Source organism: Nothoprocta perdicaria, unplaced genomic scaffold (genome assembly GCF_003342845.1).
Source record: "Nothoprocta perdicaria isolate Ctin4 unplaced genomic scaffold, notPer1 scaffold_41, whole genome shotgun sequence".
Classification (NCBI taxonomy): Eukaryota; Metazoa; Chordata; class Aves; order Tinamiformes; family Tinamidae; genus Nothoprocta; species Nothoprocta perdicaria.
The window spans coordinates 1401274-1427649 of NW_020455655.1; the positions used below are offsets into that span (position 1 = coordinate 1401274).

At 38.9% G+C, this 26376-nt stretch overlaps 1 protein-coding gene across 1 annotated transcript in view; it reads right to left on the reverse strand.

Annotated features, from left to right (window-relative positions):
* Nucleotides 1–681: 681 nt before the first annotated feature.
* UNC13C (unc-13 homolog C) overlaps nucleotides 682–26376 on the reverse strand; it is a 113353-nt gene continuing 87658 nt past the window's right edge. The window contains exons 24-32 of the mRNA XM_026045785.1: nucleotides 23376–23464; nucleotides 21683–21832; nucleotides 19447–19570; nucleotides 17985–18041; nucleotides 16871–16951; nucleotides 14305–14452; nucleotides 4896–4988; nucleotides 4097–4256; nucleotides 682–2220 (exon numbers count right to left, since the gene is read on the reverse strand). Of these exons, the coding sequence (XP_025901570.1) occupies nucleotides 1935–2220; nucleotides 4097–4256; nucleotides 4896–4988; nucleotides 14305–14452; nucleotides 16871–16951; nucleotides 17985–18041; nucleotides 19447–19570; nucleotides 21683–21832; nucleotides 23376–23464 (1188 nt within the window). The 3' untranslated portion in view covers nucleotides 682–1934. The remainder of the gene's footprint in view (nucleotides 2221–4096; nucleotides 4257–4895; nucleotides 4989–14304; nucleotides 14453–16870; nucleotides 16952–17984; nucleotides 18042–19446; nucleotides 19571–21682; nucleotides 21833–23375; nucleotides 23465–26376) is intronic.

A 26376-nucleotide genomic window follows, 5' to 3' on the forward strand; every position in this document is an offset into this window, starting at 1 on the left:
AAATTGCTCAGGAGGAAGTATTATATAGGTTAGGAAAGAAATCCTTGTAATTTGTTTTGAAGTTACTAGAGCTACTCCTGGATTTTATTTCTAAGTGCACCACAACATACGCGATGCATTTGAATTCTTAAGAGGATGGGAGAGGGTTGTTTTCAAGATGGATACTTGGTCTTTAAATACTTGGAGTAGTTTTACAAGTCTTTGTAATTACATCCAACCTGTGATTAGTAGGTGTTATTAAAGTTACATCCTCAGAAATGCCGAGGGGTCAAGTACAATCATTTAATGCCTAAATTAATGAACTATTTTTTGAAATGCAAAATTATTCACTTTCACACAGAGAAACTGCTTTGTGAAATGGCAAGAGAGGCAAAATGTTTCCAGCCGGGCCTCTCTCATAAATATTCTGCAGTGCCTAAGTATCAGCAGAGGATACACTGCATTTTAACAGACTGGGACCAGCTCTCCTAGTCAGAGTTCCCCCCTAGTTTTGTTTTTTGTTAAACAAATCAGACAGTGCCAGCCTGTTACCCTAAAACCATCTGTAACCAAAAAAACATGACAAATACATGTATGCATAAACAATTATATTTATATGCGAACCAGAACATTTCATTATGTGCATCAACAAAATAACTACTTCATTTGTTATAATTTGTGTTTCATTGACATATCAGATCTTACAGTTATGAAAGATGCAGATGTAGACATCAGAATCCATGCTTTGATATATCATAATGCCATGTTGTAGCCTTGTAAATTGGCCTCACGTGCATTTAAAACCTATAGATACGTAAATTATATCAAATGACAAAACTAGAAGCAGTCTCTTTATACTTTATTTTACAATTTCTCACTAAATATATTTACAGGACACAGAGGTTGCTTTAGTGCAATACATAGTAATGTTGCATAAGTACAAACTTTCGAACTTTTCTAAAAAAAAGAAATAAAGCACTTAACTGATGTCACAGCTAAGTATGTAAAGCAACATTAGTAACTCTGAGTGAAAATGCTAACAGCATCATTATTTTTCATAAACACTTTCTAGAAACAAACCACAAACCAGCTTTACATATTCCAAACTATTAACCCTTATACARTACCGTATCATTAAAAAAAAAATGAATTCTTTTAAAGCACATATATACCCTTCTGTGTGGCAGTCTTTTTCTGCAGATATTGACTTACCTTTTTAATACAAATATGATATTACCTTGGCAGTTTTGAAGAACAAAGTTATCTCAAGATATCAAACAGCAGTAACAAACGTGGATAAGCACAGCTTCTTGAGAACTTGCTTTAACAGCATTTCTTCACAGTGATATTTATGAAAGGTTGGAAAAAGATTAGCATAAAATATTTCCATCCTTTTTCAGTTTTTATGCAAAAATCATTACTTTATATTGGTCATTATAAAATTACAAACACTTCCTATAAGTAACTGCATCTGTAGTAGTGATAGAAAAAGTTATCTGTAAGATATCTAAAATGATGCTAGCATAAAATGATAGTTTGGAATTAGCTACATTTTTAATTTAATAGTAAGGGAGGTAACTTAATTTACAATAAGCAACATAGTATTTTAACAGAGACAGCATATTAACTCAGAGAGCTAATTATTTATTAATAGATGTTAAAAAATAAATGAACTGTGATGAGGTGAAATCATCATTTTAAAATATATCATGAATCATTTGCTCTTAATCTTAGTTTTGGCACTTTATTGGAACAATTACTTTACCAAAGACCAAAATATGTATAAAAGATACAGAGCTCCTGGACGTACTTTGCAAATATAGTACCTAAGTACTGGCAAACACCGAAGACGTGGTTAATTAAACATTCCCACAGATTTGCACAGGCATGCACTACTCGGACAACAGCACGGGGCTATGTTCTTGGCGGTGACAATCTTGCATTCCTAGGGTATTTTAGGCTGTTTCTTCAGCAGATCTTGTTTCTGATTTAAGTCTTACAAATTCTTTAGCAACTTCATCATTGGTCCTCTGAGAAAGTATTCTAAGGATTGTGAGCCCAGTCTCATCTACGGAGATGCTTCTCAGCAAGGGGTACCAGGAGGCACAGCTCCCTTTCTCTGCAATGTTGTGCAGCTGAATAACTGTCATTCCTATAATGCGATCTTCCCTGGCAAAGCAGTAATCTTTCACTGAGAGATGAAGCTCGTAGGCACCTGGCCTATCTTCGTTACTCAGAATGCTGCATGGATTAAAAATACAAATTTAGAACAAGGAGGTCAGTTTAATTCCTCTAAGAAACGAACATGCTGTAGAAATCTGGTCAACTTCATAAGGATAGTGATAGGTACAATTGCTGTAATAGAGCAGCATTTACTTAAGCCTTTTATATGGTTAACCCAGTTGGTTAAGCAGCCTCTGTTGCCACTGACCTGAACAGGAAATAGCAAATAAAATATTCAAGTAGTTTAAGCACAGGTATTAGGCAATTATCACTATGTCAAAATCTTTTTGATTTGCAAATTTTTGCATGGTTCTTCCTAGTGCAGTAATTCTGAAATGTTTAAGTGTGTAGCAGTAGCTTCCTGCCCTTAAGCATCTGTTTTCTAAATGTAATGGCTTGCATACCTACAGTGCAAAGTTCTAGATCAGTATTTCCTATTTCTCATCTGTCCTTGCAGAAAGTTTGTGTGTGTTTTTATGAGTGGGCGTATGGGTCTAATGCAAGTCTCTTCAAATTAGTTTTTCATTGACACAAAATGCAGCTCAGCTAAATTTGGATTTCTGTTGATTCTGCCAGGTCCAAATTAGCTGTAGCGTCTAGCCTAGTGTTTGCTCAGAATTCTCAGCTGGGTGGCTGGGGATATTGGCTTCTGTTGTACTGCAAGTATGAGGTTAGCTGAAAAATTAGGAGTAAAAAATGTGGTATCAGGCAGTTATGATGCCACTTTAGTACCTTGTTTTACCAAAACATTTTTACATTGCTAGTTTTGTGCTGTTTTGTTGACTCTTTGTGCCTTAAGTACCATTTCTGATTTTTAAGGGTAGAATATATTTCTATTTAATTCTTCTAAGGTAGCTGGAGATCCTCAATACCATTTTAAAACTTGTCTGACAGCAGTATTTAGCACATGCAAGGTGGCTAATATCCCACAAGCCTAAAGGGTAGGTGCAGCTAGTTAGAGATGTACCTACTGACAGACTAAACCCAACTGGAGCAAACATTCCCTGTTATGTAGCTGTTGTGCAGGAATCTGCATGCATCCTGCCTAGATCTGTGGGTACATCCTCATCCCGCCTCAAACTGCTGTTCCTTTTGCAGGTCACTCCCGTCCCTTAGGAGAAGAGCTGCTATGCTGCTGACCACAGATCTGCTGGGGTTGGTTCCTCGACAGCACTGCACATTTTGCTCTCTTGCTGCACCTCGGTTGCTCACTGCTCTGCATGGCGTGGGAGCGCGCGGCGGCACCGCCTCTGCCTTGCTGCTTCCCTGCCGCCCTGGCTCCCCCCAGGCAGTTGGTGTCACAGATGCGGCCAGGGATGAAGCAAACGCAGGGCAGCAGGGCCCGTGCTCAGGAGGAGAAACCGAGCCTGGCGTGCGGGGGCTCAGTGCTTAGAAAATGAAGGGGGTCTCAGTTGGGAAAGGAGTGGAGGTCTGAATGGGTGCAAGAGARGTGCTGTGGGGAATGTTAAACTAGAAATCCCCAGCCTAAGTGAAAAGGCTGTCATTTTGAGGCTTAGAGAACAGAGGAATATAACATCAGCATGCTTTAATGCTTTAAATCTTGGGGTATCTCCACAGACAAAATGCTCCAGATCTCTAGCARCAAGAGTTAGTGCTTTAGTCCAGATAACTACTTAGACAAACGATCTCTCAGGTCCATAAATATTTATTTTTGTGTATAGAAAAAAACTTTACTTTAAAACCAGCTTTTATAAAGACTGGAAGCCTTGTGGTTGTCTTTCATCTTCATATAAAACTAATACCAGTCAACAAATTGCTTTGAAGTGCTCTTTGACCTTGGCCTTAGGATATTTTTAGTCCTTACAGTTAAAAATGGAAGAAATTCTGACAGTATTTGTATAAAATATAAAATTAGCAGACAGAAAAGACTTACAATTGGAACGTTTCATTGTATTTTGGTGACCACGTGTTGCTCTTTGTCTTAGTTCCGTGTTTTCGTTTCTTGTCACTGAGGTTAGGACCTAATACACAGACTTCCACAAACGGTCGGAACATAGCTGTTGTTTGCCAATTTAGATTATTAATTGCTACAACTAAAAAGAAAAGGAGGAAAGAAAAAAGAAAAGGAAAGGAAAAGAAAAGAAAAGGCGTTTAACAAATAAAGCCCCATTGGAGGAACTTCAATTAATTATCCGGTATGACTTTATACAGGCACTGAAAGGTCACTGGAGAGTGATCTGAGATCTCTGCTATGGAAAATCAATAGCTGGCAGCCTGCCTGGTGTCTGCTGAGTGAGAGGGCTGAACACGTCCCGTTCCAACAGCAGCAAATACAAGTGTGCACTTCACTAATACTGACCTTAACAGCTGTTTTGTCTGCTACCTCTTCTCTAGTTCAAAAACCAGCTTATATAAACTGTGGTTGCTTTGGAATTCAGGCTGTGCAGAGCAAAGGGATTTTATTTGTTAAAAGCAAATTTGGTGTAATTTGGTGTAGTCATTCATCACAGACAAAACCGACCTCTATAATCACGACTCCTGCTGCTGTTGAGCAAGGAAAAAGTGTGATGCTGACAACCTGAATCACAGTCTCAGCTTTAGAAGCACAGAAGCCCGGTAACGCTTAACATCCATCCTTTCAATACAGGGATGTTTTACTGAGCCTGAATAGCTGTGTGTCTTGGAGTTTGCTGTTGTTGGTTGCTTTTTAAAGCTTGCTATTTGCAACTTACCTTTTACTGTAACTTTATGCTCGCCAGTTCCAGGGTGTGTAGAAACATCCACCTGTATGGATATCTCTCCCACTGAATTATTAGAAGCTTGGCCTGAAATAATAATCAGTAGAGAAAGAGACAGTAATGGCTGTTAATAGTATCCTTGCTCAGAAATACTCAGAATGCTGACAGGAATTTCAAATTTTAATGGGAATCAATTATTGATTGATATTTATACACAAGTTCCTTGCCCACTGGTTTTCCACCCATCTACACAAGCTGGGAAACAAGTTTTTCTTCAGTGTTTTTCTGTTAGAAATTCTAGCAGCCCATAAAGGAGTTAGGAAGGACAGGGAAGAGGCTGCTTTATTCTACCTAATTTCTTCTGTGCCTTGTATGAACACACTGGGATTTTTTTTTCCCTGAATTAGTTGATAACCAGCATATTTTGTTTTTATCATGTCCTATTTTTCCCAGTTCGGATATTAGGTAAGTTAAATATTCAGTGCTCAGTTTGTTGCCCAGAATCCTTGAACGCTGTTTGCAGCTTCCAGCTTTCAAATGAATGTGGCTCAGAGTTGCCATGAATCCGCTTTGGAAACATGGTCAAAGACAACATTTTTAGTAAAAATCTCATCTCTTTTAATATCTTAAGCTGTTCATAGCCGCTACTTCTGAATCACAGGTTGCTCAAACAAATGTACAACTAGATTTTTGGGGCCATTTAAGTTGTGCAAAGAGGGAACTTGTAACACATCAGGTTTTCAATGGCCATTAAACTACTTGGTGCAGTTGGGAGAACTTATTAAAGCAAACTGCACTGCCCTGGGGGGCTAATTAAGCTGCTGATTCATCCTACGTCTTGTTCACAATAAATAATGCATGAAATGTATTTATGACTATGTATATTAAGACACAAATGAAATGGACCAGAAAAGCTGGAATAAAATCAGTAAAACAGCATTTTTATAGTGGTAAAACAGTGGATTTATCTGATTGCCCTATAAAAATATTTAGAGTGATTTTATCASAGTGATATAACAGAGTGATATAATTAAAGCTGATTTCTTTCTCTCTTTTCTCTTGCAAACACACAGAACTTTTCTTTAGGGTTCAAAATACTGTGTAAAATCCTCTTCCCAGAAAAATTCTTGTTTCAAGGCCTCATTTCTGAAATGTGGTATATCTAAAGCAGAGAAATATTGGATCAAATAATAAACTGAAAATTCTGAGTGCCCTTCAGTTCTTGAACACTCTTTTACTCTGAATTAATTTACCATCGACTGCAGTGGAAGGTGAGTCGGGCTGATCCTCAGTATTGCTGAATAGATCAGCCCATGCCAATCATTTGTTTTAGCCTCTAGCTTACAAAAGAAAAAAAGAAAAGCACATTAAGGAAAATCAAGAATGTTTTGGACAAAATGATGAACGCTTTCATTAGTCAATGCAACAACTCAGAGATTATGTTTGTAAGAGAGCATAGTATAACCTATGATGACTTTCTGGCTTATTTATAGGCTTATTTATAGGCTTATTTACAGGCTTATTTATAGGAATTAAAAGCTGCCATCCTCTCACAGGTGCACTCACTCAGTGAAGGTATAAAAAAATCAGGTTTTGATTTCTTCTTTATTTGGGTCCTGGACTATCACCAGTGTCACAATGTTGTTATAGCCATAATCTGATTTTTTTTTAAAAAAGTTATTTTGTACTGATACCCTGGTCAAGTGTTTTGTCGTTGTAACACTCGTATTGGCTACACATGCCAAAATAAATGTGTGCCCCCCCCCCCCCCCCCCCCCCCCCCCCCCCCCCCCCCGCCCAAGGCTCCAAGTTCCCCCTGGGCTGTAGAATAAAGCTCTGTGAAATGGAGAGGACTCTTCCTCCAGCAGCCGGTCCTTGTGCAGCAGTGTCTTTGCCCTGTACTGTGAAAGTCATCCTTTATTGGGACTGAATCCTTTAAGAGCAGGAAGCTTTACAAGGTGTTTTTAACAGGAGAGCTTTGGAAACTAACTGCAAGGTTTTCCTGAATGATGAGCCTAGCAGAAATAAATATGATTCACAGACAACGAACAAACGTAAGTTACATCTGAATGTCAAATTCCATGTACTAGACAGCAATACTTTTAGAAACTTGCATTACTGTAATTCCAGTCTTTCTGTGCTGTTAAGAGTTTTTTTACTGCTCTTCATTTCTTTTTGAATATTTCTAGAAATAATTATTTTTGAAAATGTTTAATATATTCTAAAAATAAATAATTTGTGTTATACTTTACCCTCTGTATTTGTAATTTCACCTATTAAATATATACTGTTCCTTTTTTTCTTGCATAGGGGCACCCTGGTGTTGCAGCACGGGGCTCAGCGAGAGCGGCAAAATACGCCCGAGAAGTTGAGCTACCAACCGGGCTGCTCTGGCCGCCGACGGCCCAGGGCCCAACTATGCCCAGGTGAGYGGCTGACACGGCAGAGCCTGTGCATGTAAGCGGAGGGAGGAGCACTGCAGCCAAGGCCAAAGGTCCAGTATTTGTATAAAAATAGTATWTGACATCTTCTATTATAAATGGGAAATTTTATGTAAGAGTGTAATTTCTTCTATAGAAGTAGTCATAGAGGCCAGAACTGCCCCCTCTGTAAAGGCAGTGCTTGTTATACTTGCTAAGGGAGTTAGATTTAATCTGGTACTGCATTTAAAGGAATAGTAGCATCAAGCTGCTATTCTTCTGTTTACAGTTCAGTATAGCAAAATTTGTCAGCTATAACAAAACAAAACACAACAGCCTAGGARAAAAAAAACATGAGCAAAGCCCAAATACTATAAATGTGTAAATAAGTCAGCTGGAATTAAGTAGTACTGACTCCAAAAAAGAGACTGTCTGTCCCTGCACTCGGCTGTGCGCATGAGCTCTGTGCCTGTGGACTGGAGTTTGTAAACAATTGTGTAATCCTGAGTTAACATCATTTCATGATAAGGACTATTGACTATCCTATATTTTGGTTGGCTTTTTTTTTTTCCTTTTGAAAAACTGCTTCATGATCTTTTGGCAATCATAGTATTTTACAGACAGTAGTTTCATATAAAAATCAGCTTAATTTGCGAGTGTTTTTCACAGCATGCAGCATGAGAGACGACAACAACAGACTGAGCATGTGTGTGGTGGAGATTGAGAGGGAGAGAGAGTGAGAGAGAGATTAAGGGCACGCCTGCAAAGCAAGGATTCTTTCATGTTACAAAACAGCCTAGTAGCAAAAGAGAATAATAATAGGTTTTCAGTGCTGTTCAACTAGGGACATATCCTTCTTGTTTCAGCCATTAACAATTACAGTTTTAATTAACAACAGATGTCTTTTTTTTTTTTCTTTTTTTTTTCTTTTCTGTTATTAAATCCAGAAGAATTGAAGGCCTTGCGCTTGTGGGCTGTTCCATGTCCATCCTGTTTAAGTGGCTCTTGCAAAGACTACTCCAGCCAGGCAGTTGTTGCAAAGGCAAGACTGGCAAGACTTACGTATCTGCAGAACAGGTAGTGGACACTGCACAGTGGATTTTCATGCCTTACACAGGTAGAATCTCAGCTGTTATCCTTTTTTTTTTTTTTTTTTCTCTTTTCCCTGCACTTTCTCCTCTGTACAGCTCCGTTGAGCTTTAAACAAACAATGGTGTTCAGAGTATTTGTACAAAAGAGAGTGTGCAGAATGCTGCTCTTTTTGGGTTTGGGTGTTAGAAATTCAAGCAAAACCAGGATTGGGATTTGTCAACAAAACAGTGGCTGGATGTCCAAACTCTGATGTGGAGCTACATTCACAGTCTTTTTCCGTGCAGAGAACTCAGAAATGTACTAATTCTCTCTCCTGGTGCTAGAAATTTGATATTTCTGTGAAGAGAGAGACTTGATTCCGCTTCTGGAAACTGAAGTCTTTAATAAATGGTCTACTGGTCTGCATTTCATCCAAAAGAGATCAGTGCCTACTCTCAGGTGCCTGAAAAGAGAGGTTTTCTGTGTGTGCTTGAAAGGCTTTTTATGCTACCTGTAGTTACTACATTGTAAGAATTTATTGACCAAGAATACATTCTTAGAAGTTCTGTAATTTAGTTTCATGATATGTACACATACATCTATTGAACCATATACATGTGTGTGTGTGTGTGTGTGTGTGTGTGTGTGTGTGTGCACATAGTAATATATGCATGTATGCACATTTTTTTTCCTTCACTGTATTTTTTTTCTGTATGAATCAGGAAGGTGCCTGTTTTGCAGTCGTTATATCTTTATGCAGAGAGCAAGGACAGAGCACAGAGGGAGCAGGCGGGCACTCAGCTGCCCACATTCACCTCTGCAGGTAGCAGTGTGTCAGTTGGAGACAACCCTGGGGCCTCTGGTGAGATCCAGCTGTAAATAAACTGCAGCATGCTTAATATCTAGAGAGAAGGACCAGGTAATGAATAATGGTAATTTGTAATTTGTAGTAATAACAGGCTTGTGTGTATGTAATTTTATATATATATAAAAAAATAAAAAATATATATATCTAAAATTCAGAGAACTGAAAGGACATACTAATTTCGTTCAGTATTTTAAAAGAGCAGACTCAATTCTCCATACAGACAAGTATAGCCTCTCAAGTTGGAAAGTTTATACATGTATTAAATACTACATGATAGCATTAACTTCTTTAGAAAGTTGTTGACATACATCTGATGATTTTAAATGGGCATTATAAATATTTTGCATACCAGTATTTTATGTTTGCATTTCTGAACTCTTAAAGGGAACAGTAATACACATCTTATAATTTAGGTGCTTTAGTATTTCCTTTAAAGGTAAGCAAAGGTATTTTGTCATGACACCCTCTCAAGCAAAGTGCCTGTGAACACCCTGTATTTCACTAGCCATTTTGTTTTCTTACAGTTGAACCTTTAAAATATTTATTTTCTCCCTGGATTCTGAACACATTAATTTTGATATTAGCATATGGTAAAATCTATTAGTCATGAATCTGCAAATTTCTTCACTGTGCATATTTTATGTAGTCTGTTAGCATACATTGATTGCAACTAGGCCAAGTTCTGCAGCTTGTGATGCAGACCTGTAACAGACATTGCAGCAAAATAATTTATTAYATTTACATATTCTCACTTTAATGTGCTGTAACTAGTTTGATCTTTTGGTGGTAATTCCCATTATCTTTTCAAGCTATTTTTTCTTTTTATGAAGTAATGTTGTATAACACAAGATTGTGACCTCAATTTGAAACTCCAGTGGATGAAGCAGGGATTACTTCAGGAGTTAAATTCTACTTATTATCTCCTCTTGGTTTTAGATGCTTCCACTTTTAGCTTCTGCTTGTCTAGCATGTGAAAAGAGGAAAGCTGATACAATCAGCTCATGTTAAAAAATACTCTGTGCCCTGCTCTGCAGCAATTTAAGCACAAAATAGGCACTGCAGTAGGAGCTCTGTGCGGGTCCAGTATTGATTTTTCTGCTCAACTAATACAAATTCTTGTTAGTCAAGCAACGGCACGTTGCAGTTCTGCCACCATGGATTGCTGCTCCCTATATTCTTACARTGAAGAGTTGAAGTAGTCTCTAATAGGGCTTATAAAAGTAACCTGCTATATATGCGTGAGAAAAAAAGATGTTCCTGGATGACGTTGATAAGTGACCGTGTGGGACACGGCAGCGGCATTCAGCTTGGAGAAGTTGTTGATAATAAGTGAGAGTGTGTTCAGGATGTCGCAGTGTTTGAGGTACTTCGTTTTTATAGTTTGCCAAAAGTAAAAGTATGGAGGTATTAGAATTTACAACATTTATCACCACGGTGCTTTCAAAAAGCAGCTCACATTAAAAAAAAAAAAGTTGTCAGTTATTCAGAAAGTTACTTCTAGTTTATGTTCAGCAGTGCTGTTTACTTATTCAAACACTTGTCTGTTCAGAAAAGAGTCCAGAGAGTTGGCAGAACTGCTCTGAAACATAAAAGATCAAGCAGAGTAAGATAAAAAAGTAAAATCTGTGAAGGTACCTGCTTCTCAAACAGGTCAAACACAACTTTTTACCTTTCAGTGCCTTAGCCACAATGCAGCTTGATGGAAAAAAGGAAAAAAGAATTCCCTCTGTGGTTAAACATAACCCTGGTGATACTTTATAGTGAGTCCTGGGTGGGCACAATGCGCATCATCACGATGGGCATGCACATCCCAGGCTGGTCGCATATGGGATTTTTGAAAAATATTTAACAGTTTGACACCTTAAATCATACATAAACCATCCATGGATGTTTCATAAGATGACTGTCTTCTACTGCAGTTATGCTGAAAGGATATTTGTGCTTTCCTCATCATTTTGGCTAGGGATTATATTTTCACTGCAACAATTACTAAGTCAACTTTTTTTTTTGTGGCAACGGTGTTACCTATATATATATATATAAGTATATATATAAAATACACATATGTGTGTGTATGTTTACATCATTTATACTGACACAGTRCAGGCTGTCCTTTAGTGTTATGTAAATAAACACTTTCACTATATTTATGAAGAAACAAGATGCTGCTCACAGTTCAGGTTTTATGCTTACATTAGGTCTGAAATGTTTAAAAGGAAGAAGCAGGAAAGCTAGCAGGGGCTCTGACAGTTCAGTGCTCTCATTTTGTATTTGTTATTATTTATTTATATTTCTCTATTTATACTGCTATTAATGCTCATTTTATTTATGAAATAAATAGCTTGTACAACTTTTTAAACCTTTACATTTTACTATGCAGAGCCAGCTGTCCTTGCCTCAGTTGGTTACATGTGCCAAGGTCCCTTATGGAAGGGCTGAATGTTCTTTACTACAGGCACAAATGGCAGCTGCAGCAGTTCACTGAGATCCACTGGGCCTAATTCCTTCTTCTTAAAGCCACCAGCCAAGCAAAACTGTCTCCGAGCCTCCATTCTATTTTTCCCAACACAGGGAGGCTTAAGCTGTCCATTCTGCGCACTGCAGACATCTTGTGTGAGAGCAAATAGAGAATCTATACTGTGAAAATACCTGAACTGGTCCTTCCTCCATTGCAATTAGTAAAGTCTTTGTGCTCTACTGACACATTCTGTAGCAGTTATTTAGGCTTTGGGGCTAATTTATTTCCTGACTGATAAGTCAGCTGGACTATATAGAAGTTAGTGGGTTTTGTTGTTTTATTTTTTTTCTGTCTTCACCACAGGATCTCAGTGCTGTGCTGGAAGATGTCTGAAAGGTAAAAATCAAGTTATTACAGCTCTGTAGTTGGTAGATGACCAGTGAATGTTTGTCCGCAGGAGTGTTGTTCCTGCTGAAACAGAGCTGTAAGTGGCCTGAGGAAAATACCTGCTAAGTGACCTGGGGATGGCGTTGAAGCTCCTCCTGTCTGGTACAGCAGGACCAGCAGAGGGGCTGGCTTCCATGTAGGGACACCACAGAGCTCTTCGGCCAGCTACCGTGGCCCGGGCGGAGCAGCAGCCCCTGCAGCACTATTGAGGAAAGGACCACGGAGCGTGCTGTGTGATAGGCACATGGCAGTGACTGAAACAGGGGCTAATTAAAGCACATCCTTTGCATCTGGTTTATCTTGCCATATGCTTATAATATTGTGAAAACCCAAATGAGCAGAAGATGGTAAAATATCTGTTTGATCTGAGAGCTGTACATAAGAACTGAGCATCCAGAATAGGAAGAAGAATGCTCCCACACTAGTGCACTTTCACCATGGAACAGCCGTAACAGRATTTTGAGGAACATGAAAATTTTGATGATGAAAAGCAGGTTTTCTTTACAGTTGCAATGAAAGTATGCATAGGAAAAAGCAAAATACAATAATAATGAATCAGTTTCTGTCCAAATTTATAATCTTTTTTGAGAAGAAAAATTACCTATTTCCTACATAAGAGAGATTTACATCATTTTTTCCTCACTTCTGGTATAAGAATTAATTCATGATGATCCTAAGTCTAAAATGGAAGATGTCTGGGAAATCATTCCTTAAAATGAATCTAGAGGGCAGGCTGCAAAAATTATCTTTTACGATAAGTGAGATATTGTATATCAGAGGAAAAATCAATTTATTTTCAGCTTAAATGCCCAATTATTTTTTTTTTTGCGTTCACATAATTGGAAGGTAATTCTTACAGATTGGCAAACTGTATTTCTTCTTAAACATATGAAGTGATAGCCATTTTTACAAATGCTCACTCTATTTGAAAGAAATCTAGTATCGCTTATTACCATGTAAAAATGGACAGTTTTTAGACTGAAGAAACTCTGCGGCTTGCAATGCTTTGCAAGCATGCAAAGAGTTGTATGTATGAAAAGAGTTCTGGTATCAGCAGTTTGAAAACACTAGTATGGCTAAGAAAGATGAGAAATAGTTTTCTTTGAAAATAGAAGGAATTTCTGCCTAATACTATTTGCACCCTCCTTTTTAAGTCACAGAAGGTTCTTTACCGACAGGTAACATTAAAAAACGGTATACTTATTATACATGAAGAGACCTCTATCTTTCAATTATTTTTGTGCACCAGTGATCAGTACACCAGAATTCTAGAGCAGAAAAAAAGTGGCATTATTGTCGGTGATGAAGAGATTCAAAATATACCTAATTTGAGGTTCTTGCATATTCTCCGCCTTTATTTGGTTTTGGGAGAGATGAACAATGGAACATTTTCAGGAGCATGGTTTTAAATATGAATTCTGAAAAGGCACAATGAAAACATCCAAACATGGAGAATAATACTCTGTTTCAGCCAACTGACACATCCCATTCCTTTTGAACCCACAGAGTGATGGGCTTGCTGTCAATGTCTTCCTAAATTCCCAGGCACAGAACTTCTGTTGAGCACTCTTGAAAATTTTTACAGGTGACGTCTTAGCAGGAGAAGTCAGTACAGGTTCTGCCACGTGAAGCCCGTGTGCCACATTTCAGTACGTTACCCACAATTGTTCTTAATCTCGAAGGGAAACCCTATGGGACAAGTTATACTTTCCAAAATTATCCTGGGTAGTAATTAACAGCCACCAGGCTCTGAAAGTATTTATAATGGCTAAAATACTGTTTAAAATAATGTCTAAAATCAAATTTATTTGATTTTAATAATTACAATATATAGTCTAGTTTAACCTGTACAATTCTGTTTGTGTCTCAAATGCTCCTACAAATAACCTTGATGCTCAGTGTTCATACAGAACTGTGGGACCTATTCTTCATGCCAAAGTKAGTCAGGCAAATGCACTGATCTCAGTCAAGCTCCACTGATTTATAGCAGTGGCTGACACCGGATAACATCCCATGCAAAGATTTGTGTCAATAAATACTAAAATACCACAATGTTTGTAGACTGCCCTTGAGAACCAATTATTTAAAATATTTAAAATATAATTTTGAGGTATTTGCATGTATTTACAGGTCACTTACTTTGCGATGTCTGCGTGTGTATGAATTTCTTAATCAAGGCATCGGTAGTTTGTGTGTAAAGGCTAAGAGCGTATTTCAGGGACTGCAGGTCTGGGCTCTTTTCCAGGAAGTTCTTTTTCAGCCCACTGCCTCCAGCATGGAAGTATTGCTGAAAAGGAAACAGAAGCTTCAGAGAGGCAAAGTACCAGACTGAGGTCTCAGTTAGACATACAATTTTAACCAAACTTCATGCACAAACTTTTAAAAGAAACAATGGCTGGTGTGGCTTAATTTATGATTGCAGTGGTTGAGGTAACTGTGATGATCTCTAAATGCGAGCTTTTTTTCCAAATGTGAAAATTTTAAGATCTGCAGACAAGACAATTACACAACACTACACTGTCCTTCATTCTCTCATGTATTTATATCACAAAGCCATATAAATGTGGAAAGTCCTTTTTAGATTGTGGAGATAAAAAGTGGGTTTAATTACTTTTTATCCAAAAATAATTCTCAAAACTCTAATCATGGTGCCCAGTATACATAAAGAATATCTTTCTGAGGAAAGGACAAAATTTCTCATAGATTTAAAAGAGAAAAACCCTAGAATGCAAATTTTGGGGGATTTGCATTGCATTGTAATTTTCAGCGCCTCTGTGGAGTTGCAGAGAAGGTGTGAGCTATCCTTGAGTGGCTACATTTTGGTTTCATGGACTATGGAAGAAGGAGAAAGAGATGATGAACTGGTCATCATCATGTGGCCCCTGAGACAGTTCAGGTAGAATAACCTCCCTCAAGGGGGATTTCCTTTTGGGCAGGACAGGTGCAGCTACTGTTCCTGCATGCCCTTGCATACACGAGGCATCAGTAAACCCCAAGCCATGCAGAGCAGGGCCTGCAAACTTGAGCTGTGGCCAGATTACGCCTGAGGCATTTGGTGCTGCCGCAGCCACTCRTCAAGGTCTAGCTGCCCATCAAGGCTTTCTGGAAGAGCAGCTTCCTTTAGGTGTCTGCCAGCACTTATTCTGCCAGCACACCTTCCACTGGGGTTACAAATTATTTTAATCCCACCTAAGCAGTCAGGATAAATTTAAGAGCTTCTAAATTGGTCATATTTATTTTGTCACCACTGAATGCTTCTGTGAAATTTATATATTTCCCAGTCAATTACTGTGCTTTCCAAGGAAATTGCTATTAATGGAATTGTTTGAAAGTGGGATCATGCTTTCACCAAAGCACTTAATCAACTTGTAAGCAAGCTCTAATGCATGTTCATGGTGTTTCTTGTTACTGTAATATTTTTCAGTTGTGTCTCCACATAAAGGGCAGCATCTGCAGCAGCAGCTGCTGAAGGCTAAAGGTTGCATGAAAGCAAATAAACAATCTGGAGACATTAGCAGATCCTGTGATTCTGTTAACTGATTGCTTTGAAATATTTACAAGAAGTAATGATCCAGCTCAATGTGAAAGAACTTCAGTATACTAAATAACATTCTTAGTGGTTTATTTTGACCCTAGAAACCCAATATGTGAACACTGCATGAAAATCGTTCTCTTTCTCTCCAGCTTTCTATCAAAAAAGAAGWCTTCATTAACCTCTCAGCTTTTGCATTTTATTAGAGGAATAACCCAACAGAAGGATCATTGATCTGAACATATACAGTGTGTTCAGAAGAATTCATGTGGCCTGTGGCCTGGTCTTCTCATCCTTTCAGAGAGGTCAGATCCTATTTATCAGTAAATTAATTTGTACTTTTGCTAATATTGAGTCTCTAAACATTATGGCTGCCTTAAAAATATATTTTAAAATCAGCTGTAAAATCTATTTTAAAGCAATTATGTAATGGTAAGATTTTGTGAAATAGTTATCTTGTTGGTGTTGGTAATACACAAAATTTCGATTCATCCAAATATGATTGGTTTCATGGGAAAAGGGCCAATATGAAGAATAATTAAACGGTATCTGTGAATTAAATCCAGTTATGTAGAAGAGACAGTTAATTAGGTGGTGAATACAAATGGCAAAAAGATTGTAAAAAATTCAACTGGATAATGAATTTAAAATAGTGTACACTACTGCACGGTAGAGAAATCCCTGCCTTCCAGTGCTGTGAAATACCTGTGTGTGTGCGTGGCGGGGTYTATCTGTAGGAAAGTGAAGTTAGAAACTTTTCTGGTTCAGCCCTTCCTGCGTGGGTGCTAGAGAGGCTACGCTGCAACATAACAAGGATGCAGCCTAACAGATTGGGCCACGCTCTCTAAACTGCAAAGAAACAGGAATCAGAAAAGCCTTGGCCACCCACCCCGTAACTGGATGCTGTGAATGTTTGGTCTACAATTGTGTGAGTTACTTTTCTGGCTTTTGCTTCAAGTAGAGTATTAGATATTGCTTTCAAATCCCTATAAAGAGCTTAGGTACATACTGCTCTTGCCATGTTGCATGGATCTTTATGATTCTATCAGGCTGTATAGAACACTGTATTGTATTGTAGAATTATATATATAATGTAGCATTATAATTGTATTGTAGAATATGGTATTCAAGCCTGCTGTTTGTGTTGGAAGAGAAGCACAYGGAAAGCCGTACCTTAATAGTAGCTAAGGCTACTTCCATGATTGCACACTGCCTCAAGGTCAGGCTCCTGGCTTCCTCTCGAATCACATGGTCCTGCAAGGCATGTCAAGAATGCAGGTGATTAAAAGAGAGAGGCCTGTCCTTGGTTAAAAAATAAACCAAAAAGAACACACTAACAAATAAACCCCCGAAACTGCTTATGTTTAGCAGAGATTAGTTAAACTTTAGACCTATTTTATCACAAATTCTAACCCAGAACAGTGCTTTTGTTTCTTAAAAGGTTAGGTTACAGAGGAGGAGGAAAGAACCGATATTTAAGGGGTGGAATCTATATGGCTTTATTTCTGTTATCATGATACAGTGTTTCTCTGTTTGGTTGGGGTGTTGCAGAGGTTAAATTTTAAGTTCAAATGAGTAAAATTAGATGATATTGAAACAATCTATTTCACTAATGAATCTGACAGTCAAACTAATGTTTGTTAATATCCCATGCTTAAAAAAATGACTCTGATTAGAATGCACTGAATACAATCATAAAGTAATGGTAGTCCTGGGAACTTTTTCTAAGATAACCACCCCATTATTTACTTAGCATTTTACTCAGCAGACTGAGCTGTTAGACACAGAAACACAAATTACCACATTTCTGCCCAATTCTGAAATGTGAATGGCAAACTACTACAACTACCAAACTTGTAAGCTATTACTGCCTTTACAAATACAGTGCAGTAAAGTTTATTGCAGAGATACTGTGTTTCCACACAGATTATAACTAATATGAAAAACAAACTTACAAGTACTCTCATTTTAAGTGTTTCCTCACAACTGAGCCATAACATACCATATGCTTAATGTTCATAAGGCTGAGTTGTGCAATATGGGAATGATATCTTGGCCCCAGCTAGTGATCACTTATTTATGTGAGCAAATACTGTCTTTTAATCCTGATTTGTTTTGGACCGTACTGTAAAACCATTAATCATCCATGTCCAGCTACTGCCACATTCAGTCTTACTATAGTAAATAAGCACAGGAGTGAGGCATGAGGTTTGGCTGCAGAGTTACTGATATTTAATCCCTTCCTTCATTGGAGCAGACCATTCACAGATTCATTTGGCTACATTACCTTGAGTTTTGACAGCTGTCCAAGATCTTTGGCTGCGCTGAATATCATCTGCGGCCCCTGTATTCACGTTGAAAATTCAGAAAACAGCCTTACTACAGTGTTTGTTTTTTATAGTAACATTTTCTTATTTTCTGCTAGGACATTAGCTGAAGTCACTGATTGCAAAAGTTGCTATTACRTGCAAAGCAGGTTTCGATTTAGTTGCTCTGGCAAAGCAGCTGAAGGCCTGTGTGATCCTCTCACATCCTGTACTACAAAAACGTTGTCTGTGGTTCTGATAGCAGTTTCTTGTGCTCCTGCCTACAGTCTCATTTTTTATTTAATATATTTGTAACAGACAGACTGCTTTTATACAGTGTTAATACCTGCTTCAATGAGATACTTGTCCAAAAGCATAGTTCTTAGATGCTAGGATAGAAGTTTGGGTGGAAAGGTTTCTAAAATGTTGTTTTATAATATTAACTGCAACAGCGTGCTTTTAACACCAAGTGGACTCTGCACCTTTGACAGGTAATTCTGTATTAGTAAATGGAGAAAAAAAAAGGCAACAGAAAAAATCCAGCTCAGAACCACACTTGTCTATGATTCAGAGTGTAAGGGAACTTGTTAAAGTATATCCATACAGCTAGCAATTCCTTGTAATTCTGAATGGGAAGTACAGCTGTCCAATTTAAGCACTGTCTGTACATTTGCAGATAAAATTTACCATGTTCTTGCCTCAGGTGGTCATAAAATCAAATTAACTGTCAGAAATATAAATTTCACATAGAGCTTGAAAGCCTTTTTCTAAATGCGTGATAAGCAACAGCAGTACAGTAAATACGAGCAAATTCAGTGAATGGAGACCTGGGTATGATGGTGTGGTAAGTTCTACACTAGAATTTTTCAAAGCCACTATTATTTACCTACCATATATACATTTTATACATTTATACCATTTACACCTGTGCAGTTATATTTCCTCTTGTCTCTCCACCAGTTTACTTATGTATTTTTTTCGTATATTACAATGTAATATGTCTTACAGATACTAAGCAGAAGCTTAACTGGTAACACAGGAAAGCTGCCCAAAGCACACAGAAGCAATGCAGTGAACAGCTTGTAATAAGGATGGTGATCTTTATTCTGATAGGATTGGAAATCAGAAGAATCAGCTATTCCAGTCCCACAGAGAAGGAGAGAAAAAAGTAAAAGTAGGGAAATAAAAAGCACCACAGTTCCAGGAGGAACGTGCTTGGTTTTCGGCTGGTGAAGCCATGAGAAACCCCCCTTAAACCTTCTACAAAAGCACACCCCCAAGTTCCGTTTCTTTTTTTCTGCCTTCACAAAACCAAACCAACTGGATCCGTCAGAACCGCCCTGCCCTGGACTGGCACCCATCCAGCAGCATCGTCTTCCTCCCTGCTACCGAAGGGCGACGTCGCGAGCGACCTGGCCACGGCAGCCCCGCGCGGCTACTTACACTCTGGTCCGTCAGTGGTGGAAGCACAATCTGCTTTTCTATTTTGTTCAGGACCAGCTTCCACAGCTCTTTCAGAACCCGTTTCAGAACTGTCTTCTCACAGATTTTCGCAGAGAGGCTTAAGCTGTAATAAAGTACAGAGCAAGTTTCAAAACCAGAGTTAAGACCCTGAAGATGCTGAATCACAATATCCTCAGATTTATAGCCATTATGGCTTCATTTTTCTCTGTCAGTACAGTAATCAGCTATTTGATAATTTTTCACAATATTGCTAGTAAAGAAGGTTTTTGTTGAAAAAGGACCTGTAGATTAGAAAATCTTGTAAATCTCTAGTACCTCTGTTCCTGCTTAGTAGTATTAGTGACACGTATAAAAATGCAAATTTACAATGAGTTATATGGTTTGATGGACAATTTAACCCCCCCCGCTAACTCCTAAATTAAGGTTTTAATATATAATTTATGCCATAAAAACAACAACAGAAAAGCCCAAAGTCGTCTTTGTTGGCAAATATGTCTACTGCGATATACAACTAGTTGCAGTGCTGCAAATTCAGAAATACCATCCTGAAGCATTTATATAGATATATAAAGATGTATGAATATATATGTAGGTACTTTCTGTGCAACTGTATGATATATTACTAGTATGGTCAAATTAAGTATTTGAAGGATCTCTATCTRTCTATCTGTGCTCTTCATCTAAGGGCATTTTCATGAACCATCATGTACGTGAATGAGTAACATAAATAAAGTGCTCGTTTTCAGGCACAGGAAGACAAATTCAAACTATTATTTCACAAATAGTTCTCTAAAGATCGCCATATATGCATATCTGAGCTGCTCATGTAAAAAGATTTTTATGAATATRCACCTCATAGCAATAAACATAAACATATGACAACTTACCTGGCATCTGTTATTACGACCTTGTAAAATGTACATAAATGAAAGTAATTAAAAAACGACATCAATGTTATAATACTATCCTTTTTTCTTTGAAATTGCCAAGCAAAATTTGTTTTAGTATTACACTTTTACTTTATGYGTAAGGGATTTAGGACATACTAAAATAATGTATAACACTCCAGTGGAGTGGAACGTTTTCTGTTTGGCCAGTATTTTAAAAACATCTTTGCTTTGTTTCCATCGTATCATTATTCATTTCAATGTCAGGTGGCTTTGCCAAATGGTAAGCTAGAATCAGACCTCACAAGCAGCAAACCAGCCCCTCGCGGGGTTTCACGTTATAAGCTTAGGACAGGTATATGCAAGTGCACAGACATTTTTGTCTTTTCCTGAAGACTTGTTCTGGAAATTGTCTCAATTCGGAAGTAAATAAAATAAAAAATGATACTGCTTCAAAGCWGTGCATAACCTTTCAGCAGCTAAACACACAGGATGAGGTAGATTGCTAAGAATAAAAAGGCTAACATACACATACAGCAGCTAAAAGACATTTTTTTTCTAAGTTTATTAATCCAATTACCAGTTACCAGTATTGCAAAAACACCAACTCCCAACATATTGAATAAACAATTGTCCCATTGCCAACTAGGCTTGCAATCCATATTAACAGCGAAAGCCTATATAAAGATTAAAGTCATGTAAAAGTCAACCCCCAAGTCCCCTTCCCATTTGCCTTCTCTACCCTTTACACTCTCCTATGGACCCTGCTAGACATTGGAGATTTTATATATATTTGGAGATTTTTATATATACAAATATATATATATACACAAATATATATAATATATATATATATATTCAGTCAGGAAGTGTGATTCTAGCTGTGTTTCTGTGATTCTAGCTGTGTCCCCTGGTCCCACTCTGAGATGCAGGTACAGTGTGAAGTAATGCCTTGCAGAAAGGAAGGTTAATTATAAATTGATTATTTAAATCAGCCTTTGACTATGGCTTCCCAGTCCTATCATTGGAAACCTAAAGAAATACTTCCCATCTCCAGCTACTACCTTCAAAATGAGGCCTTACTGACCATCACAGATGCACAGCAGTTTGTCAAAAGTCTCCAAACAAATGTGCTTTGGGTTCCTTTCCAATGCCTCAAAGCACGTTTAAAGAGAAAGCAGCTGAATATGTTACTTACATAAAAGTTGCTTAATGTTAGCTAAGTGTCTCAAGAAGAGCATCTGCATATATCACAATGCCACAAACACCAGAGGCACCACAAGCTATTTCTAGGCATTAACCAGGGAGCACCCGGCCACCCCACGTACGTTTTATCCAGAAAGTCCATGAGCGGCCTCAGCACCAGCTCGGCATCGAGGGCTGCGCTGTTCTTGTTGCCTGCTGCGTTGCCATTGCCTCGCATCTGGCTCAGCTCAGAGCTCATTTGTTTCACACAATCTTCAATAACAAGTTGGAAACTAGAGTTGGAAAAGAAAAAAATCTTTTGGGGATGGAAAATAACGATTTATCACTTTCAACTAGTTTTATCAACAAGATCTAAATCGTGTCTGTGATGATGGGAAGCTCTCCCATACAGGATACTGCAGGTGCTTTAAACTTAAAATAACCCCTCTGAAAGATCTGAACTCACAGAATTCATTCACTTACTGTTTTGATTTGCTGTATGTCTCTTCTTGTTTCAGTTCTATTATTGCTTTTCATAGCACTGTATTGGTGCCAAGAATTATTTTCTGAAAGTAACAGTCTCTAAGTAAAATTTGCAACCTGGGGTATGATTGACAGAGCTTCTCCAGATTTTATTTTTGTTGTGAAAAGACAAGARGAACAATAAAGACGTATTTCTCTTCTCAATTCACTTGGCTTAGCTTTGATATGTTTTCCCAAGGACAAAGGAAAACCTCCACTCATTTTGCCCTGTTTGTCTCAGTTTGACTTAATCATGTGTTCCACGCAGCCTGTCCCATCAGAATCTTTGCCTGTTTCTTTGCAGCTGGTTGACACAACTGAAATATTTGGACTGTTCCAAGTATTTTTTCTCCAAAAGCTGCAGCTTGCTTAGTTCACAGCACTGGTTAAAATGAGATGGCTGGTGATTTTATGGCATGGTGTCAAGTGTGTTGKATTCTGGGTGGAATTAGTGTCTACTGTAGCTATCTGGAGCATCTCCTGGACTGACCTCAACTGTTCTGGGTTTTGTCTTGGAGAAATTCAGTTGGCTCATTCAGAAAGAAGTCCTGGAATGAAATAACACTCCTGCACTGTCAGTGATGAGAGAACCAGAGCCTGGGAGCCAAAGGCAAGCAGATACACTAAGCACACATGGTGAAGAGAGTCCACCCAGACTGCGCATCAAGGACCGACTAAGCAACTACATTTTTCACTTAAGGAACATCACTGCAGCCAAAAAAGGGAATTCTTGTGTTCCCTTCTTATTAAAATCAAAGTAACTTGCAGCATCTTCTGGTAGTGACATGCTGCTGGCAGAGCACCGCAGCCATTCCAGACATCCATCGGACTTCATGCAGTCTCATTAGTGGCTGGTTTCAAGAGTCAGGTTCCACTGACTCCTGCAGGGCCGCAGGCAAAGCCAGAGACCCAAGGAGGCCGTTCACAGGGATCACCTGAAGCAGGCTAAGCACAGGCAGCCTTCCCTGCGTGACGCAGACCACTCACTAATGCTGTTGGTCCTGGGAAATAACATATGCGTAGACAGAGAAGCTGAACACAGCATCAGGCAAGAACAAGGCAATTTTTGTCTCTGAGAATGTACAACAAGAATCGGCAGCTGCACTGCTGCAGCCTGTTGCTGCCTGCAGACTCGCTCTCGTCCTGCAGCAGGGCTGCTGCAGCCGCCCATTGCAGCGCAGCACGCAGGGCTGCACCGCACGCCAGCAGCGCCCGAGCTGCTCCTCCCCAAAGACATCCCAACAGGCACCCGCGCTGACTGGGGAGTCTGATGGGAACACGTCTCCATCACTTGTAGTACAACAGGGCTGTTACCTTGTAGCATATGTCATGCTGAGTTCATCCAGTACATTACTAAGTTTCACTTGAAGTTCCTTTAGGCCAACACTAGCTTCAGGATCCAACTGCAAAGAGATWGTAAATAACATTATTTGCTGCTTTTCTGTTCTTGTTTTTTCAGGTACAACTAGAAAATTTAGAATGATGTGCAATGTTACACTGCACWATGGAAAACCAAATGTGGAAACACCTGTTACAACAAAGTATTGCTTAGTAAGACCCCAAAAAATCAGTTACCATAGTAAAGCACTGTAACAGTGAAGACTTACACTGTTAAAAATTAACCCTTTTCCTTGGGCTGGTACAAGCTGTGTCAGCCATCCCAGGATTAGARTGATGGCTGCCAGACTATGACACACAAAAAGAATACCCAGAGAAAGATGCCTAGGAAGTCTGTGCTTGCAGTAATATGAATACATGTTTCATCCTCAATCCTGCAGGATTTTTCCACCTTCCACCATCKTCAGTAATTTGTGTTTTACTTAGAAGATGTTTCCATTTTTCCATTAATGCAGTGTAAAACAGCCAGCACTGAGGAAGATGGTTTGAAGACTATCCATGCTGGTACTACTGATATGGTAAGAGGGAAAGGAATCTATTGAGTTTCAGTCTTTTTATTTCTAAAAGCCATTAAGAGGTATCAAGCACAGTGCAGTATGTTCTGAAGTACAGGCAGAACAACAACTTGTATCTCCGATACAGGTTCTCTAAACATAGGAAAAAAGGGAATGCAGGGCAGAGCAGTAATTTTACATTTATGTCTGATCAAGCAGAGGGATGGGGTTCCATGCACAGATTTTTAATCAAAAAGGTTCTCTGATATGGATTGGTAGCTTATTTAAAAAGAGTTCTGTCTCCTTGAGCTTCAGCATTTAGGAAAAATAATTATATTCCACTGTGGGATACCATAGATGATCATCAAGATCAACAACAGAACATGAATAAGGGATGTACCAGGTCTCTGAGTTACCAACATTGCAATGTTAGTGACTGGTTTTCAATGCTCAAATTCTGGGGCCATGTCATACACAAATTTTCTGGCACTTTCCAAGGGGAATTTGGAGTGCATAATCCAATCTGCAGTCAGGTTACTAGTGTTTCCTGTTTTTCCAATGATGCTTTAGAGCCTCGCCTGCTATGGTGAGGCAGGTCAGCTCTTTTAACCCTGCTCTGGAGAATAGGGAAGTTGTGGCCCAGTGCACTGCATGWCTTACAGGACATCATGTAGGCATTCTAAGACAAAATTAATTAAAAACAAACCCACGCTGACGCATCCCCCGACATGTACTGTGTTCTAGTCTCAGACCACTCTTTCCCTCCTCAGAGGTTATGGTTTAAAAGCATAAAAAAATCTTTCTTTTTAATTACTTTTTCACCCAAATCTCACACAGAAGAAGGAACTGCCATACATCTTTACTTAGAGACTCAGTAACGTTACTTTGGTACTCGTGGTTATAAAATACATGAATATTGGCAACATGATTTATATAGGCAGGGTACTGAATATACTAACGCATCAAGACGAGGTGACCCTGCATGTGCAGGGAGGTTGGACTAGCTATCTCTAAAGGYCCCTTCCAACATTAAGGATTCTATGACTTAAGGCTAAGCTGAAACCTTTAAAAACTGTCACCCCGACCCCTGAATGAGTGTGACTGCACTCGCCTCCAAACCTCACTGCTGATCCTTGCCTTTGTGAAATGCAAACAGACACTGACAAAGAATGACAGGACTCACATGCTGGTGATGTGCAGCATTTTTTAAATCTGAGAAGCTCAGATTATAACACTGACTATTCACTGCCTAGTTTTTAACTACTTTGTATTGAGAGAAGTTTTTCCATTGTGTTATAATAGCTTCCCTAGCAGATAAATTCTGGCAATACAATTTCTTAAAGTGATCATTCTGCTTCATACAAAAAGCAGAAATATCATTATTAGGTGGAGTGAAACCAGCAGAAGGATTCTTCTAGGAAGGGCACTTCTTAGGGGATTAGGCCTCCTTCAGTGGGCGGCATCCATAGCACAAAACTAAGCCCTCCATGAGAACATTAACATTTAACAAATACTGAACCCATGAGCATTCACCCTGAACACGGTACAGGTAAGAGAAAACACAAAACACAGGGCAGGCAGAAGACTTGAAATTGCACAAGAGACACAAGTTCCTGGGATGACAGAGACCAATGCAGTTACTCTCTATCAGAGGTTGTTACAATGACCAGAAGATACAACTCATTTGCTAAATTCACCTGGAATTGGCTATAGCTTGGCCAAAATGAGAAGGGTCAAACCCCAATACTGGACTATGAGCCCATACACGAGAGGCGCTGGGAGTCCCGCGGGTTGCACAAGGTCTGTGAGGGCTGGCCCGGGACAGCGACTGGCCGCGAGGGCTGCGGCTGCTCAGAGCCTGCACAGCCGTGGGGACTAACACCTGCGYGGTGCTTAGAAGTACCAGTCACTTGTTTGATTGCAGGGCTACATAATCCTGTATGGCAAGGATGAAAATGGCACTTCTTATTTATTTTATCACACATGCTCTCTGTCCCTGTAATTCCCAGGTCAAATCCGAGAGTCCTACAGATGCCAACAGGCTGCCCTACGGGAGGGGTCGTGCTGGCTGCGACACCCCSAGACAGGAACAGCCGGTCACTGCAGCGGGAGGGAGGCTTCCTGGAAAGGAAACTCAGGCAGAAGAGACTGAATCAAGTACCTACAATATGGGGGAATTTTCTCTTTTTCTTTCAGGTTTCATCTGCTCCACACAATTTGATGAAGAAGCAAAAGAAAAGAGGGGAAAAAATCTAACAAGAAAGAAAAATGAGATGATAACTGGCATTAATTTGTCATATCTACTCCAAGAATTGAATAGTGAGTAAAGACCATTCATCCCTTAGCTACTTGGACTCCATTTATAGTTCATGGCATGTGTGAGCTAATCTTAAAATATATCAGTAGGTTGCTCAGTTGTCAAA